Consider the following 19,781-nt stretch of genomic DNA (forward strand, 5'->3'; position numbering starts at 1 on the left):
TTAAAAGAAAGTGCATGTTGTAATCTCTCTAGTTCTATGTGTTTACTGAAAGTATGAATGTGATAAGAAATACTTTATAACTAACTACTAACATTACCGTAGTTGAGTGAAAAAGTTTTTTTATGACACAAAACCATGACATTGTTATACTATACATAGGCTACTGCATTAGTATTCCATATCAAGTGCATTCACTGGTCAAATCGAATGCACAGGTATTAATGGTAAGAATGGCAGATAGTTACACCTAATTACATTCTGTTACCTGTGCATTCCATTCTGTTACCTGTGCATTCCATACCTGTGCATTCCATTCTGTTACCTGTGCATGGAGCACGCAGTTGCCCTGTGGTGGTTGTTGTCCCCTGAGTTTTATATCCACCTACAGAAGAGGCAACATCCCACCCCACTGATATAGAAACACTTTCAATTCAAAGTTACTTTTACTTCAGTGTAAACACTTCACACTTGTTTAGATGAGTTTGACTGTAGCGGTGCAGAGATGATGTCCCTGAGCTGCTAATGAACTGGGTGCGCCAACAGAAACGACGCCTCCGCTCACTCAGTCCAGGAAGTTTCAAACGAGAGCCCTGAGGTGTCTTAACTGCAGTGTGTGAGTGTGTGCATCTGTGTTTCTGTGTTGCAGTCTGTTCCAGCACTACTGCTACTCTCGTGGGGGAATGCGACATGTCTCCTACACATGCATCTGTGGAGGGTAAGGCTTCATCGTCCCTCAACCCTTCTGGGGGAGATATAGACACACATTCAGTTCCAGTCAGCACTATAGCAGTGGGCTATAGTAGCAGAGGTATAGCAGAGGGGGGGATGATTTTGAATATGTTTGTAACCCCCCCCCCCAAAAAAAAAAAAAAAAAAAAAAAATGAATGAACGATTCATAGCATAGTAATTTCATGGCTAATAATAGCCTATATTAATTTTGCCAACTTTGTAACATTTACCCTTTAGCTTAGTTTTAGTTTACCGTTGTGTATGACTTTAAACAGAGTGTGCTCAGCTCCTCTAATGCAGGGTTGGACTACGTTTTGACAAGCATACAAATTCACCTTGTTCTTGACCCATCTGAAATTACTCCTCTACCTTTGTGCCTCCATCCTTTCTGTATTTGTTATGTAAATCAATGTTGTATATGATGACACTGAAGTCTTGAGTTAGTGAATTGGCTACAGTGTTAGTTGGTAACCAAATAGCCTACACATTGCACTACACGTGCATTCTCTCTCCTGCAGATTTGCGTTCAGTAGCCAAGTGCGTAATATTGCAAAAGTTGAAAAAATAAATGTGTTTATTGAAGCCTACAGAAAATAAATAGCTTACTATCATACTGTCAGTTAATTGGCTACAGTGCAGTGAAGAGTTTGGAGAGTGAAGTTATAGGGCAACTTGAAGTTTTATGAAAATAATTTACGAACCAGAACATATGGGCCATACCATGAAGCTTCTATTTCTTGCAGCTGTTAAAACACCTGCTAGATAGTTTAAATACCCACCAACATTCGTTTTTGTTGTACAGATTATTTCTGTAAATTATTTGTCTACTAGGCCTAGCCTACTGGCTGATTTATCAAACGAGTGATTTCTCGTTCGTACTCCGCAAACTACAGGTGTTTCGGTAGAGAGCCATTGAATAAGCGATGCCAAGCAATTTCTGTAACACTTTTTGTGACATTCAGCAAATATCTCCTCACTTAATGTAAGTTCCTTCGGACAATAGGCCTACGTTCTACTTTACGTGGAGTTGTCCTCCATCTCAGTTGCATCAGTTTTCTGATTTTAAAGGTTCTAAAATATGACGATATTCTTCACTGAATCCTTCTTGTTTTCTTTCATTTGTCCAGCTAACTTTTCCATTGAAACTAGCCATTTATGATACACAGTCGACATTCTGAAATGTCCTGCACGATCAAGGCCAAATTAAGTTATCATGCAGCCACTGTGTCAGCAGCATGAGTGCTGACGGTGACGGTGCGTTTCTGATGTCAGATTATTTTGTAGGCTAGCCCACTAGACTGTTCTCACGTTGCAGCGCTTTACTTATATGAAGTAGCATTAATCAATATGAGGGGCAGAGGGGGATAAATAATTAAGCAGAGGGGAGGATATCAAGATCAGAGGGGGGGAAATCCCCACCATCCCCCCCTACAAATCGCACCCTGGGCATGGGGACTCTAAGTGAGCATAGCACATACGTGGCAGTGATTCAGCCTCTTTGAAAAACGCTTCTCATCTCTCACTACTGCAAGCCTCATCAGAAACGTGCTCTGGGTCTTCCTCTGAGCAAGTTCCCTCAGTTCAAAGTGCTGCCTTTCAAGTGTATCCCCACAACATGCAGCTGGTTTCACTGATAAACTTTGAGACACTGGAGTCTATGTGTGATGTGCTCTTCCTCACCTCTGTGGCATGAGTGACAGAACAGACTCCTTCCACCTCCTCTCATTTCCGCCCTCTTATAAACCACACCATCGCTGGCTCGTCTTAATTGCTGCTCAGTAACCCATAAATAGTAGAGTGTGGCCTTTATCAGTGATAGTTCTTGAGTTGATGGTTCTCTCTCCCCCACGCTGAGATGGAGCCTCAGGAAGATGAAGAGGCCCCAGTGCTGGAGTGAAGCTCTGCGCCTGCTGGAAAGGCCAGATCATTAACATGATTATAAATAGTGACTAAGGCTGACCATTACTCTACCAATGCCCAGGCTCACAAATGACTATTACAGCTTTATTTCTGTTTTGATTTTGATTTTGATGTTTGATCATGATATTATAACTATACCCATGACTCGATTTGATGCTTGTTTAATGCCGCATGTACTTTGTTGAAGGGCATGCATATTAGTGTAATGGGGTATTTAAATTCCGCTATGCCAGTGGGAACTGTGGGTTTTCTCTGACAGGGTCACTTAATCTAAAAGTACTCCACTGCGGCTGCACTGTCCCGTGATAAGACTGTTATTAAAAGGGAAAAGTGGACAGTTTATGCATCCTCCTGGACATCCAGTCATCATCAGAGCTATATCAGAGTGAATGATTATAATTGTGTTTGTTGTTGCTTGTTAGACACGCTTTTGAACTGCGTTGTGTGTTTAAAGGTGTGATTGTATATCAGAGTGCCAGTGTTTCACCCCTGGTGTTGTGAGTGCAGGGTCACGCCGCTATCTCATGTATGATTTTATCACAAGACAAGAAGAAACAGATGGAATCTCTCATGGCTCAGATCTACAGTGTTAGATTAAAAATGGCTTACTGTACTCTGATGAAGCCTTTGAGCTGTATATGGGTTGCTACATTAGTTGTGCTTTGCAGCCTCACTGTCTACTGTAACAGTGGAATGTTCCCACCCACACTTGCATCATACTCTGGTCTCTGCAGTCTCCTTTCTCCTGTCAGTGAACGTTGTCTGTGGAGAAGTAACCATGGTGTTTATTGAATAGTTTACCTGGGATTGACTCCAGATATTAGATATTTAGTAAGAGGATTACCAGTAATTGATGTCAGCAATACATATACGATAAGTGGGCTGTGATGGTGTGCACAGATTTGTTGATGTTACACTGTGGTATGATGTGGACAGTGGTGGAATGTAACGAAGTACAAATACTTCGTTACTGTACTTAAGTAAATGTTCCACGTATTTGTACTTTACTTAAGTAGAATTTATAGTGCATACTTTTGACTTTTACTTCGTTTCATTTTACAGCAATTATCTGTACTTTTACTCCGCTACATTTCTACAACACCATCGTTCCTTTTTACGATACATTTTATGATCAGTTTTTTCTTCTCTCTCTGACAAACACGTTTGTTTTACCAGGGGGCGGGGTTGCTACCAAAGGTTCTGGAGCGCTACGTGCCCAGCTTCTAATTCTTTGAAACATACCGTAAAACTCCAAATAATAGCCCGGGCTTTTATTTTCCCAAATCGCCAAACTGTACCGGCTAGTATTAGAGACAGCTGTCTATATGAGACAGGCCTTTAATTCCCTTTACACAAAACTTTTCCTCTTCAAAGATGGAAAATATTATCGAATTAATTATTTCAAACACACTGAATGTCTACCTATATGACTAGGCTATCTGATGACAATTACAGATCATCATTCATTTAGTGTTGAGATGTTGTTCATTGAGTGAGATACAGTAAGATCCAAATAGCAGGGATAGCCAGAACAGATGAAACAGATGAAACATGTTTTAATTACGTAATTTACAAAGAGATCGTATCACACTGAAAGCTCATATTTTGTCAGTAGCAAATAGCCTATTCACCCCTTGCAGACACGTGACTTAAGTGTCATATGTCTAATAGTCATATGTCTAAAGTGTCTAATGTCATATCAGAACATGAAATAATAACTAGCTGCCACGTACTATTCTAGCTAACGTTTATCGTAGCTCATAGTGCTAGGGCTAATGTAACTCGTCAGTTTGTACGTTGCCCAGCGAATAAACTTACTTCTTACATGTCTGAAATTAAAGAATTGAAAGAAATAGGAAATTTAAAAAAAACTTGAATGGTATTATCTGTTTACATTCAGATCTTGCCAAAGACTTTGCCTAAGTGCTATCTGCCGTCCTGTTCAGAGTCTATGGTTGCTATAGCAACCGCTGCTGTGCTTCATACACTGAGGAGATAAGCATGCAATTGTGGTTGAAATAATTCAAACACAAAGAAAACAAACCAAAATATATCTATGCAAGAACATGGGATGTTGTTGTATTCCAAACAATAAGCCAACAGTCGTGGAAGGGCATTACTACGGTTAAATCTCACAATAATCTCCTAGCAAAAGGATATGTCCCATTACAACCCATTGATTTGATTTGTGTTCTTGCCGTCCACTAGGCTATTTTGCTGTGGCGCGAACAAAACGTGACGTCACTTGCAAGGGGTGAATATCGGTCCTTTGTCAAACACAGTTGCATTATCAGCCCTGACCAAAACCGTTCAGGAATTATTTATGCAAAAGTGAAACGTGCTTAACGTTCAATTCTCCCTCCTTTTCGGCACGCATGAAACAGCATGAGAGAGCATGAACCATATTGTTTCTCCCGTTTTGTATTTGCCAAATTTGACAACAGTCTACATTCAAATCATACTTCCAGGCGCACGGGAACATATTTTTAACCAGGGGTGCTGAATAACAAAATAATCATGGATGTCCGACGATTTCTCCTCCAGCATATGATTTGAATATAGACAGCTAAATACGCCATTTCACCGCCGTGTATGAGTAGGTCTAAGAGTGAGAAGTTTTTATATGCCCTGGGCAGCCACATTCCACTGCAACTATGCGCAGCACTTGCCACTCCGACTCATCAATAAAAACTGTGCGTGCACACACCAGTCCCATAAAAGCGCACTTGACTTTAAATCATTACCTAACCTATTTCAGTACACATGTCCGTAGACGGGCTCTGATATAGCCTAGTCTAAGGTAAATTCCTTTTCTGACTTCTTTCTCTGTATCGCCATGGCATTTAGAATAAAGAATAACGTTCGCGAACCGTTCTGGTTTTGTTGCCAGCATAAAAACACGCTTACCATCGGCCTATCCACAAATTTTAAACACAAGGGATGAATTGAACGATGACAAAGTCGGACATATAGGCATAGTTCATATTGAAAAAAAAGCTATACAATTTGGAACTCTAGCTTTTCACCGCAGTCTTTTAATGCCATAATCATGTGCGGAGTCTGCGCCATACTTAAGCCCAAATCACACCCAAGATTCGCGACGAGATGAGCAGCAACTTGATGCAACATTCTAAAACTGTGACCCGACAACTGTGACCCGACAAGGTGAATTCTTTGCGACGGCTTGCAACGACGTGCAACATCTAATTCACACTGCTGTAACCTCCTTTCTGTAACGGTTTCGTGTCATTGCAAATCTTTAAACAGACGATCTGACGGGTTTTAGAAGATTACTGTAAATACAACCCGAAACTAAAAAACAGACCAGGCCTCTACTGGAGACCGGCCTTTAACTCAAACCTGTACCCACGCCAGGCGTTTAAAACAGACTTAGGGACTCGGCGATTATAGTTTTACGGTAAGCTTCTAGTCTAGACCAGGCAAAGTGTGAGCTTGTAGCCATCTGCATTCGGTAGGCTATATTCACCAGACCCATGGCTACACTGGGAATGCAACTGTGTTCTGTGCCTTTCTCTGTCTGTTATCTGCAGCGTTAGGGCCTCCTCTCCGATGATATTGCTATCCGCGGATCAGCGAAGTTACAGGCTATGCCCATGCTTCACATGGCACATGTCACACGTCTGATCATTTGCGGCACAAATGAATGGTAGACTATTATAGAACCGCTGGCCGAAAAAAACGTTAAATTTTCCAGATTAGGAAATATGTCTTAATTGTGTGTGATCAAATAAAGAGGCATAGCCTACAATTGGGGGGTAGTAATGTGAGCGCTCATTCAATGTCTATGTGCGTCTGAGCAAGTGAAACTGAACCTAGTCATAAAGACACCTTTCTCAGCAACTTTTCTGTTCAATCAGTAGAATTGGCATTACGATCCACCCGACGTTTCCCTTGTCTACCCTGTTAAACTTCAGGCTCTCGTGTTTTGCTGAATGATATTTTACTCAGCAGATCACCCTAGATAACCAGAATTACAGTCTCTAGAATTGTAGGTCAGAATGTAAACTGGACCACAGATGGTAAGCACAATTGCATTAGCTTAAAACTATCTAGTCGATATAGCTTAATTAAAATGCCACAGCCCATACTGATTTTTCTTTTAGAATAAAGATATTAAGAGAATAAATCATTAAGTAAGTATAAGTATAAGTATATATACTTTTTTGATCCCGTGAGGGAAATTTGGTCTCTGCATTTAACCCAATTGGTGAATTAGTGAAACACACTCAGCACACAGTGAACACAGTGAGGTGAAGCACACACTTATCCCGGCGCAGTGAGCTGCCTGCTTCAACGGCGGCGCTCGGGGAGCAGTGAGGGGTTAGGTGCCTTGCTCAAGGCCCACTGGTAACCCTCCGGTTACAAGTCCAGAGTGCTAACCAGTGGGCCACGGCTGCCCCACAAATTATGCAAATACTTTTAATTTTAATACTTAAAGTACATTTAAAAGCAGGTACTTTTTACTTTTACTTAAGTAGGGTTGTCATTGTGGTAATTTTACTTTTACTAAAGTAAATATTTCTCTGTATTTGTACTTTTACTTAAGTACTGAGTTTCAGTACTTCCTCCACCACTGGATGTGGATCATCAAAATGCCATTGGGCTACTGATACGTAATTGAGCTGTTCTGTCCTCTTCAAAGACCTCCATCAGGATGCGATCAGGCTACTGTGCTGTGAGGATTCACATTAAAAAGTACACTGAAGATTAAACCACCTTATAAATGAAACCATGCTGATTACAGTTTGGGTCCCATATAGTTATTTTTCACTCTGTTCTTTGGTTGCTAGTATAGAACATGAGTGTGCTCAAAACAGGAGTGTGCTCAAACTGGTATTAAAAACCCCTGCATGGTTGCCAGGTGCAGCGTGCCACAGTCCCCCTCCTAATCCCAGTGGACTGGACACTCTGCAGAGCGCTGACGTGCCTGATGTTGATGTAAACCCTAAGGGTGCACCAGCACTGCCCATATCCAGGCACCTCTCCCACCGTCCCCAGTGGCAGCCCAGCAAGCCTGGTCTAAAAATACAGACTCCCGACACCGTAACCTTTGGTGTTTTCTCTTTTTTTGTTCTCTCTGTAAAAAGATAATCTGTTCCAAAGCCTCTTCCCTGTCATCTCTCTAGGTTCTTTGTGTGGCCTTAACATAGGCAATTAAACTTGTGATATGTTCATCTAGATGTGTTTATTCTACTGCATTTGTTAGATGAAAGTGTATGGTCTCTGTATACAGTCTGCTATGATACTGTATGATGCTGTATCACTTCTAGAAGATGGTTCTACACATGAGTGACAACTCTGCGTCTGTTCTAGGGTTAATCAATATGATACCACAATATAAACACGCTCTCAGATACACACATATGGGCTTACACAAAGACATACATACTTCTAGTCTAAAGTCTAAAGTAATGTTTCCTGAACTCATAATTGTTTTAAAACTCAAATATATGAAAACAATTTATTCTTGGAATTTAGACTAAATGAGGTTTCCAGAACTGTGTGCTGCTCCCGCACTTGATTTGTCTGACACCAAAGCGAACTATAGTGTTTGAGTCAGTTAATTATAATTCATCAGTTCCATATAAAGTCTACCAAAAGAACAGCTAATTTCTTATCTCCAACTTGAAGATGTGACATTTTATCAAATGGTTCAAACTTTGTGGCTTACCTCTTTGATACTGGACTTAATAATGCTGTCACAGCCTTTGAGATTAGACCTCACATCCTCTTACTCAATTCCTCGCTAATGTATCCCAGAGTGTTTTCTCTATGACTTAATTTTGTGCTCTGCTGCTTTTAGAATAAATGGCGCCATTACCAAGCTTGTCTTTTAAGAACCTGCCATTGAGTATGGAAATTGTAAGGCAATTTTCACTAAGGGAATCAACCTAGAGACAATCATGCCGCTGGGACAAATTGAGACGAGCTGTTTGGAATTTCAAGACATCTGCCAGCCACTGAGCCTTTCAGGCAAATGTTTCCATTATCATCTCTGCCAAAGTCAATACTGGAATTTAAAAAGATGCATCCCTGTCTTGGTTTCCCGTTCAAGGTTAAGATTCATCCTCGAAACAGTTCTAGCCTAGTATGCCACTTGGCTCATTAAAATCCAATCAAACCCATATATTATGACAGGACACAGAATATATTGTATGGGCTCATCACGGTCTCACAGAACATATTGTGGCTGTTATGAAAGCAGGTTATTTTTCCCCCATCTTGTGAGTTGTAGCCCTGCCGTCTGTTTACATGGGGGCTCAGAGGACTCAGACCGCGTCTGTGTTTACCCGTTACCGTGGGAGCGGCAGCCTGACGAGCCACCCCAGAGAGGAGTTTCTGGGCTGCCTGGTGCTCCTGTATACAATGTAAACACAACAAAATAAATTATATTGACTTGGGTTTGATGGGTTTAAATGAACCCAAGATTACTTTTTCACCAACAGTTTTTGGTCTTTCTTTTCCTTCAGACATGGAGGTAAGCTAGGGGACTGTGCTTGCTGAAAATCAATGTTAAATTGTAGCTCCTGAGCTAATTAATATATCACAGTTTTAAGGATATATACTAGGGGTGTAACGGTACACAGAAGTCACGGTTCGGTTCATACCTCGGTTCGGACATCACGGTTCGGTACGAGTTCGGTACAATGGCACTCTAAAAAATGCTGGGTTATTTTCTCAACCCAAACGCTGAGTTAAAACTGTTGGGTCATTGTGTGGGGTTGTTTTTACTCATGTTGGGTTATTTTCTGTAACCCAGCTTGTTGGGTTAATAGTTTAGGACAGCGCCCCTCCTCTCCCCCACCTGACGTGAGCACACTACTCAGCACCAGGGTAACTTTAACACAGCTGCATAGTTATTTGAGAGTTCGGGGGAAATCGTTATTCTTTCAACCGTCCATGCAGTCCAGGCAGCTTTCAACATGCAGTGGAAATCAGGCGATTTTGGAAGGTATGTATCTGCTTTTAACTTTTTTATTATTCAGACGGATTTTAAAAGTAGCCTTACACCCAGAGATACCTTCGTGATATGAATGGATATTCTGCCTGCCAATTTCGTTCAGCCTAAGCAGGTTAAGAATTGTGACATTCAAGCCAGCTAACATTAATTTACAGTCTTACAATTACTGCTCATGTTAATGTTAAATCTACACAAAGACAGACTCTTAAAAACATAGTTCTGTGTTGACTGGGTATGAACTGCTGAACAGAAACAAAACAAACTTTTACAAAGAACTAAAATTAGCATACCAACAGCTGGCTAGGTTAACGTTAGCAGACGGTTGGTATGCTAGCTTCTAGCTCTAACAAATGCTTTGTGTTAGTGCAGCATGTGTGTCAGCTAATGTATACAGTCGGTAGTCTCTTTAATGCACGGTAATCATCATGCCAAACAACATATTAATTCATTCAGGGTAGCTTCATATTATAGCCATGTAACTTACTGGGTGGTTTTTGGTGGTAACATTAACGTTACAGACAACTTGAATTTAACTAACTGAATGTGTTAACATGAGCTAGCTAACGGTAGAACTATCACTGCCACTAACGTTAATAATACTGAACGTATGTTTGTCAGTCTGCTGTTAAACAACTCCATGAGGTGGTCATGGTTTCGAAAGTGTGTTGGCGCTAATATTTTGTCTCAATTTTTAATGTTTGTCAACATCATTCACTGATCATGGTTCGTGAAAGTCTTGATCTAAAGTTTTGTCAATAGCAGTGATTAATTTACTCTTTTTATTTCTTTGATTGACAGGGCTGACCCCCAAATGGACCGTGGAATCTAGCTGTCTTCATGGAAGTAACTTATCACATGCTGATGCTGCTTTTAGAGTAGGCTATCCATTCAAAAATAAAGTAAACTGTCAAATAAATAATTATGTCGAACTGTTTTATTTCATTGCATGGCTATTTGTTGCCCATTTTCTCTCAATGCAACCCAAATACTGGGTTTAGAAAACCCGACAACTGGTTATTTTAACTAGCAGTTCTGTTGATATAACCCAGTGGTTTGGGTTGAATCTATACCCAATATACTGTGTGAATTTTACTCAACATTTATATAGTTATAACCCAGCACATTGATTACCTTTACCCAGTCTATTGTGCCAATTTAACTAACGTTGTGTTGATATAACCCAGTGTTTTGGGTTAGAATCATACCCAATCTGCTGGGTTTAATAATGTACCCAGACCATTGGGTTAGGATAACTCAATGTGGTGTTGGTCCAATAGTTAACCAGCGGCTGGGTTATATTTGGGTTATTTTTAACCCAACATTTTTTAGAGTGAGGGAAAACCAAAACAAAAATGCAAAAAGCACATTTTATTGTGCATGTCTCAGGCTGTACCACCTAGTGTCATGTCTCCCCCCTGAGTTATTTGCAACAGCCTGAAGTGTGTAAGATGTGAACAGTACAATAAGTACCCAGACTCCATCTGTAACTTGTAAACAAAATAAGATAATCAGCTATAAAACTGAAAATAGGCCTATAGCATCTCTTATTTCTGAAAGTGCAAATTACATAGAATAATGATTTTTAAAAATCCACTTAAGCAAGGCCTTCAATATCCATGTTTAGTTGTAGCTATATGGAAGGGTCAATTTACCTCAATATTTTTCAGTGTGTGTACAGTAATAATCTACTAACTGTGAAAATATCACACTATTTTGTCTTTTATAAAAAAACGAAATTGCTCCTTTCATTCCATAAAAGTCACGTGACTTTACCCTTTGACGTTAACTCACCGTAGCATGATTTGTTTCGTGGTTAGCTTTGACACTTTCTTTTACCGTTTATGCACTTAACACTGCCAGCTCCTCATGTGAGAAGTACAAGTTACCCTAACATAAAGGTAATTACCACGCGATTTACATAGCTTTCTGTCATTACGAAATCATTTTAAACCATAGGTTTTGGCCCTATTTGTATCCAAAGGCTGGTGGAGCGCTTGGGAAGTTTTTTCCTCGTTTCAGTGATTGGTAGCCTAGGCTACATCATCTGGGTGATGGCGTCGAATATGTGTAGCATGTTCGATATATTTCCACTCACATTATGTTAGCCAACAACTGCTGAACAACGCCGACACACAGTTTCGTCTTATCCACCACTCTCTCACCTGTACTACTGTAACGGAAGTTCTCAAACTGGCAATCTTAAAGAAACCAGCGGGTCCTCTAACTCTTGTGGGTCTCCACCACTCGCTTAAGTTAGTGCTGCTATCTCTGACAGACTGACTCGACTGACGACCTGACAAAAAAATAACATAGGCGCCAATCAATCAGACCTTCAGAGCTAAGGCGAGGCTACAGATTAGTGTTAGGTGTCGCTAAAGAACAGTAATTTTGCATTCGCCTATTTCACGTCGCCATTTCGAATATTGATAAGCCGTAAACTCACTTCCGGTTAACAATGTCTTATGGAGAAACTAACGTTATCGGAGCTATACAAGTTTACAAGGAATTTGCGGCATCTGCCAAATATTAATCTGTCACAGGTGGCAGATATTGTGGAACATCACACGAAAACTAAGCGATCCAAACTGGATCGGGGATGTAAATTGTTCCATGAACAATTTATATATAAATATGAAGGTAAAGTCAGTCAGCTAGCTAGATGGCTAATACCAGATAACTAGATGGATAATACTAGATAAGACACAACAGCTTGTAAATGCACTTCAATTAAGCAGTGTAACAAAATTATCCTGTAGCCTACTTCTACTAAACCATCAGAATTGGATTATAGATTGTTCCATGAACAGTTTATGTTTTGTGAAGGTAATGTTGATATCAGCTAGCTAGGTGGCTAACGTCAGATCCAAACAGCTTGTAAATGCACTTCAATAAAGCTGTGTAAAGAAATGATCCAGTATTTTATTTTGAAATTATTACGTGCATGTTGTTTTTGTATAATGTCCAACGTAGTAGGCCTAGATGGTAGTGTCACTGTGCTACCAATCTCTTAGAAAAAACGAGGAGCCGCACAAACAAGGTGTAGTGAACATTGAATCTGTCAGGGGCAAAAGGAACAAGTACGCCAAAATAGCTATTGTTTACAACAGTCTTTTTGAAGGGGGTGCGTTGGCCAAATAATATTAAAAGGATGCAACACTGGTTTGTCAACAAAAACGTTGTCTAGAGTATGCATCAATAATTGACAAACAAACGCTACCTACCCTGTTTTTCGTGCTAAACGTCACTGAAGCCTAGTTGATTGAAGGATGACATCTTACTTGCAACAGTGTCGATGTCTGAGACCTGGGCGATGTTTGAGCATCTTGCAATGTTAATAACAAATGCACCTTCCTGTGTAGACTACAGTAAGGAGCCTAACTTGTGAAAGTTAGGTGTGTTTTATAGGGAAATGTTTTGGATATCATACAAATGATGGTCATAAGAAGGACAGATATACACAGGAGGCATTTAATCAATGACGTACCAGCTTGGCTTTTTATGTAAGATTGCCTTTTATGTTGGTACATTGTAAAAGGCAATCTTACATAAAAAGCCAAGCTGGTATATCATTGATTAAATGCCTTTGTGTATGTGTCCTTCATATGACCGTAATTTGTATGATATCCAAAACATTTCTCCTTAGAAACACACATAAGTAGCTAATTGTTGCAACACTATGGAAGACAAAGCTCTTATTTCTTTCCCAAAAGTTTTAGTTGTTGTTCCACGAGTTAAGGTTCAGAAACTTTTGCTAATATGTTCCACTCACCGTGCTATTACTAACACTAACTACTTCGGCCAGCAAGACTGCGGGGATATGCTGTTTTGTGTGTTGGTAGAGGACTCTGTAATCACATTGTTGCACATGCCACGCACTCAGGTAAACGTAACCCAACCCTATAAAAGGTTAGTTAGTGTCAAAGTAACAAGTAAACAAGAAACATATTTTATTGAAAAACTTGTGGACATCATAGAAATACACAACATGGAATACTACATGAACACCCAAAATGAACACAATGAACAAACTATAAACCAATTATATATATATATATATATATATATATATATATATATATATACACACACACACACACACACACCCAGAGCCTCAGGCTCACAGCAAGCCATGAGGTCCTTGCTGCCAGGAGAGATGAGACCCAGCAGTGGTTGGCAGGGAGGATCCTCAAGGGAACGTGGCAAACCGCAGATATGCGGCAGGGGCTGGAGCCAGAAGTGCTCCACCACTACGTGGATCTCTGGTAGGTCAAGGTCTCCCACTGCAGCATCGTTATGATACATCTGGGTGCAAGCCTAGATTGTCAGGTGGTTGATCCTTTGCAGGTTCCCCACTTTGTACTAATGGAGGTGAAATGGCCAGACATCACCAGCATCACGAGGCACCTCACATCAAGTTCGTTGGGGAGAAACCTCAACTAAAAATGAGTCACTGGAATTTCACCCAGGTGCAAGGTCAGCTTGCGGTCACTGGCCTTCCCTGGTGTGACAGTCACTGACACCAAGTCAGACATTTCCGTGTAGAGGAGAGGATTTGGCGAGACGAGTCCTTCATTGAAGTTCTGAAAGACAAATTAGATATTTTTTATCATTCCACATTTATGGACGTATTTCTTCAATAGTATGCGCGTGTGTGTATGTGCATGTGTGCGTGCTTTGTTCAATTTTCAATTTGTCTGTTTTACAATTATTCTGTTGATCAGCATGTGGGCGTGCATGTGTGTGTGACATATTTCTCGATGTATTTTCTTGATTTTGGATTCAGTGATAATTACTAACAACTTAGCATGTGGGAGCGTATGCATATAGAAGAGCAGGGAAGTGAAAATACTCATGTGACAACACCAGCACCTCCAGTTCTATCCTCGTGTGAGCTGCATCCTATGCACCTACCTGATGCAAACAAATAGACAAGTAGAGAAAAAGTAGAGAAATAATTAAACAGATCACAGCACCTCTTTAAACTCAGTCCATATCAAGAATAGCTTATTTTCCTGATGCTGACATCCTGCTAACTGTAAACAACAATACTTATTAATTAATTACAGTACACTACAATTACTGTAGTGTGCAATGATGACATACTGTAGTAAAGAGAAGGAGGCCTTCAGAGAGCTCATCCGGCAAGGTGAGTTGGATGAAAATGCATTTTCCTTTTTTTTTTATAATATAAAGTTATGAGTGTCAGCACTTTACAACTGAAGACACCATTCATACTGAATGCTTACAGAGGGAAAATAAGAGCAATGTTTAAATTACATTTCTCTCTAAACACGAACATCAGAAAGAAAAATAAATAAATAAAAGGAAAACTCCAAAAGTTGATTTCCCTCCTACATTTCATGCTTCCCTCATAACACCAACCCCAAAACACATTTTCTGAGAAGAACATGTCAGCTCTTTCACAGGAGCAATGCTGGCTTATATGAACATCATAGTGATGTTTAATGGTATTGATTCATGTTGCTTTTTTGTTCTTACTTGGCTCCCCACCAGGGATCTTGACGAACGAACATGGAGCGCCTGAGGATGAGGAGAACTTTGAGGAGGCCATCAAGAACGTCAACACAGCCCTGAACCCTACTAAGGTTCTCCTGAATATGCTCCTTCTTGATAAAGCTTTAAAGGACATCTAAGGGACACTAAAGCTTTAAAGAACACTTTTTGTTCCGTTCACTGATCATTTTATGTTTGTCCGTCTCTGTCCAGCTGCTTGTAGATCACCAGTGCAGTAGAAGACCTCTTCAATGGAGAGCAGTGCAATAACATCTCTGCCCAGGTGAGTCCCAAAGTCTGCATGTGTAGAACACTTGTCAGATGGTCTAAACAGTCACTCAATATGCAAACAATTCAAGTGCACGGAAGCTGTTTACTACTAGGTACTAGTGAATTCCAAGAGGACAGCATGATTATCTTTTTGTTCTCCATCAATTCATTTGTGTTCATCAGCTAAGGAAATTTCATTTTTTTTGTGTGTTCCCACTTTGGCATAGCAAAATGTTGGTACCACTCTTCTACTGCTGTGCTTCTGTAACCTGTGTGTGTGTGTGTGTGTGTGTGTGTGTGGTGTGTGTGTGTGTGTCCCAGACTCCACCCTTCTGGGTGGTGGCGCGGGCGGTGAGGGAGTTTGTGAGGAATGAGGGGAATGGCTGCCTGCCTGTGCGTGGCACTATCCCCGACATGATCGCTGACTCACAGAAGTTCATCAACCTGCAGAATGTGTAAGTGACCAACTACGCAAGCACAGGAACACACCCAAATGCATACACACACACACACACACACACACAAAATAGTACCAGAGTATAAAGGCCTAGAGTAAGGACTACAGGTTGGGCTTAATGTAGTAAAACGTGCGGTGACCTGTCTGAAGTAGACTTGATTGTACGACTCAATCTCACGTGCAATATGCTGTTGGACCATCCTCACACAAGTATCACATTTCATACTGTGCATGTTATTCATGCTGAGTAATATATACAGTATATATATATATATATATATATATATATATATATATATATATATATATATATATATATATACACTCTGCTGCAGTAACTTGTCCTTATCGCACTCTACCTTGATAAAGCGTCAGCCAAATGTAATGTAAATGTGATGTACAGTATGTGCCCTGAAACCAGATATGGATACATTCTGGTATGTTGAATCTAAATTAGTAAGCTTTATTTCCAGCACTTTTGCAGAGTCCCATGCATGGTATGTTATTGATGAAGTACATTACAAAAATAATTACATTCAGGATTATATATTATAATAATATAAAATGTATTATTATATATAATAATTATATTCTGTACTCTGTATTTTACATTTAATTCATGTAAAACAAATATTTTACAATAAACTCATGTAAAATTGCCCAACCCACCACGTTGTGTTCCCCACTGGCCGCCCCCACTAGCCAGGTGCCATTCTTAAACAAGCAGACATGAGACATCTGAGAGTTTGTGACTGACGCCACAGTTGGGAAAGCAACTCTTGACTGAGCTCAGCATGGTCTCCCATTTTCGCTCTGTCAGATTCCCACAGCCTGTCATTACGGGAGATGAGTTCTTTCTTTGTGGCGTGTTGCACGGCCCGCCAGTTTTGTTTGACACAAATTACTTGGCGCCGGTGTTACAAAGGAGGCCCATTTTGATGCCTTAAATGACTGTAATTTTCCACTTTCCCCACGACATGTTGATAAGCGCTGCGCGTCAGTGTGACAGGAGCCTCCCTCTGAAGCCGTGCAGAAGAGCCGGGGCTGAGGAGTAAACAATTGAACGTGTTCAGACCTCCATCAGCACGCGGCAAGAAGAAGATTATATCAACTCAGTTGATAGTCTTTGCTTTCTCTCTCTCTTCCTCATTCTCTCAGTCTCTCTCTCTCTGTGTCTGAGTGTGATGATTCTTCTTTTTCTAAAAGGATCCCTATTTACTGTAAGCACTTTTACTGTAACACTCACTCTTCCACAAACATAGAAATAGAAATAATTTGGTATGGTAATAAAAAAGGTGCATATTGCTTTCAAGAGTTTAAATTTAGACTCCCTGAAGACATTGTTTTCACACAAACATGTTTGCATATAAACAAATAAATGTCACCATTCCTCTATTCATGCCACAACTAGAAGAATATTGATTGATTGGCTCTTTGTTCCCTCAGAGGAATATTTTAAGCTTGTGTGTGTGCGTGCATGCATGTGTGTGTGTGTGTGTGTGTGCGTGTGTGTGTGTGTTTGCGATGCTGATAGAATATGCAAAAGCTGTCACCCATGCTCTCTGAGTGAGCACCCCAATAGCTTTGAGTCAGAGGCAGCATTAGCATAGATGCACATTGCTGAAAAATGTGCCGCCCTTCCCCCTGTCAAGTCTTTGCACAAGTGTTCAAGTATACAGATTCCCAGTCATAAATCTAGGCTTTTAATTACATTGAAGTGGGGATCTTTTCCAAGGTATGTTACTATTTCCTTGATAAATTATCTGTTCATTGTGGATGGTTTATACTCTTTCTCTCTCTCTCTCTCAACCCTATTTTCCTCTCTCTCTCTCATCCTCTCTCTCTCTCTCTCTCTCTGTCTCTATGTATGTATGCAGAGCTGCCAATCCTCACGCACTGGATTGGCGTGAGAGCATGTGAAGCCAATCAAATGAATGAATCTCACAGTCAATGCGTGAGAGTTTGACGGCTTGACGCCGAAGCGCGTTTGTAGTCAAGTGCATGGCGCAATAAATCCTTTTAAAAGTATAATACACAAGATAGTGTGGTTTCCTCCACTTCAATGTGTGAGAGTTGGCAGCTCTGATGTATGTGTTGTCAAAGAATCTGCCTCCTCTCTCTCAGATCCATGTAGTATCTAAATTACCCCAGTGTGCTGCCTGAGGTACCAGGAGAAAATGATTTTGCTTACCAGTTAAAATGAACAGATAAGCAGCACAGTGAGTGGGCGGCCTGCTTCAATTAAGAACGTACTTGCCTTTCTGATTTCAAGTAAACCGTACGGTCTTCCATTACTGAAGACTGGTAAGCATTGACTTTATGTCCATTGAAATTAATCATCCGATCCCAGAGAAAGCTCCTGAACAAGTCTGGCTCTGACCTTGACCTCTGGCACTGATCTGCAGTCTCATTCAATAGTCAGCTTAGCTGCTCTGTGCTTGTGTAGACCACAAAACAAAAATGTGCTACAGATATATCCTGAAGCTCAACTGGCACAGTGCTTGATCAGGGTAAATTAGGATCTGCATCTATGCATGCACTGTCTGCACAGGGGGCAACATATATTTGAGTTCTTTTCCAGGATGTTTACTCTAGCATACTCTATTATATAAGAATTGATAATTTGGATAGTTATGCTTGTTTTGAAAAGAAAATTCTCTCAAAGTAGCATCTAAGAAAGGCATGTAGAAAATAATGTCTTGTTTACAGGGGGGATATGTAGAATATCATTAGGATATGCAGTAGAACATCTGTTGATTAAGTTTCAAAAAAGTGGTCTTTGAAATGCCCATTCAGCTACATTTCCTAAATTCCCTAATAAATGAATGCTATGTTATTGTCACAATGTTTCATTTATATTCTTTTGTATCACCAGCATGCAGACATAGGCTTCACAAGCATCCACATAAATGCATGCTGTCATTATTTCGAGCTTTTTAAACACAAACACATACATGCACGCTGTCATTAACAAGCTTTTTAAAACAATGAGCATTATATGGTTCTATGAGTTTGCAAGCCTTTTGCAAGAATGAACCAGCAGTGTCCAGCACATCCTTGTAGGGTAACTCCCACTCCCAGGCACAGAGGCTTTTCTCTGGGCTGTGTGTGAGTGGCCTCCCAGGCAGAGCCATAAGCCAGGCTGCTCAGCTGGAATGGTCTTCGTGCTCGCCTGGCTGCCCCTGGTATTAGGCTCTGGCTCTTATTACTCGCCGGGAAACCACTTCATTATGGACTCTCTTCAGTCCGCTGCAAACTTTCCATTTCCTTCTCCCCACCCTGGCTTATTACCCAAGATTACAAATGGAGGCTCAAGAGCTGCCCTGACCAGATGAACCCACACCTCACAAATAGAAAATCACACCACTCATGCATGACATGAAATGGGAAAGGGAAATGATTGTATTTGGGTGTGCGCTGCATATGTATTGATATGATTTGCACACCCATTATGATTAATGCCATCTGTTTTCCAATGGAAAAAATATATGTGTATAGTTTCAAAACATAAAGAACATACACTTCAAATAATTGTTGCGGGTGCCTCTTACAGAAAACAAGTAGTGTAAATAAAAATACAAAACAAAAATAGGTTCATTTGGATTTTTATCTAGGCCAGTTCTTAGAAAAGTAGGCTACTGCCCCTAACACCAATTAGCATGCTAACCAAAGAGCATCTGGCTCTGGTGTGGATCATGGTGCTTTTCTGGCTCATGCTCAGAGTCATCTGGGTCTGTGTCCGATGTGTGTTTGACCACCAAGAACAATCACCAGATTGGACACATCATAGTCATCATTCAGGAAATGAACTGAAAATAAAACAAATTAAGACAAATAGCTACATGACCCATGAGTGGCCAAATTGCATGTCAATGTTCAGTCTGTAAGCAGCTGAACAGAGCCAAACA

The 19,781-nt window shown here is 40.5% G+C and overlaps 1 protein-coding gene across 1 annotated transcript; it reads left to right on the plus strand.

The window, feature by feature from the left end:
- Positions 1-375: 375 nt before the first annotated feature.
- LOC125307346 (NEDD8-activating enzyme E1 regulatory subunit-like) lies at positions 376-17,164 on the plus strand. The gene is made up of 6 exons (XM_048263269.1): positions 376-570; positions 647-715; positions 15,147-15,238; positions 15,370-15,429; positions 15,738-15,871; positions 16,862-17,164. The coding sequence occupies exons 2-6, from the start codon at positions 688-690 to the stop codon at positions 16,926-16,928; spliced, it is 381 nt and encodes a 126-aa protein (XP_048119226.1). The 5' UTR covers positions 376-570; positions 647-687; the 3' UTR covers positions 16,929-17,164.
- The last annotated feature ends 2,617 nt before the right edge of the window (positions 17,165-19,781 follow it).

This window comes from Alosa alosa, chromosome 14 (genome assembly GCF_017589495.1).
Source record: "Alosa alosa isolate M-15738 ecotype Scorff River chromosome 14, AALO_Geno_1.1, whole genome shotgun sequence".
NCBI classification, from domain to species: Eukaryota; Metazoa; Chordata; class Actinopteri; order Clupeiformes; family Clupeidae; genus Alosa; species Alosa alosa.

Coding starts and splice junctions, on each gene's coding strand:
- LOC125307346 (XM_048263269.1), top strand. CDS start 688: ATGTCTCCTACACATGCATCTGTGGAGG. Junction 716..15,146: donor TACACATGCATCTGTGGAGG/GTAAGGCTTCAT, acceptor GCTCCCCACCAG/GGATCTTGACGAACGAACAT. Junction 15,239..15,369: donor CAGCCCTGAACCCTACTAAG/GTTCTCCTGAAT, acceptor AGCTGCTTGTAG/ATCACCAGTGCAGTAGAAGA.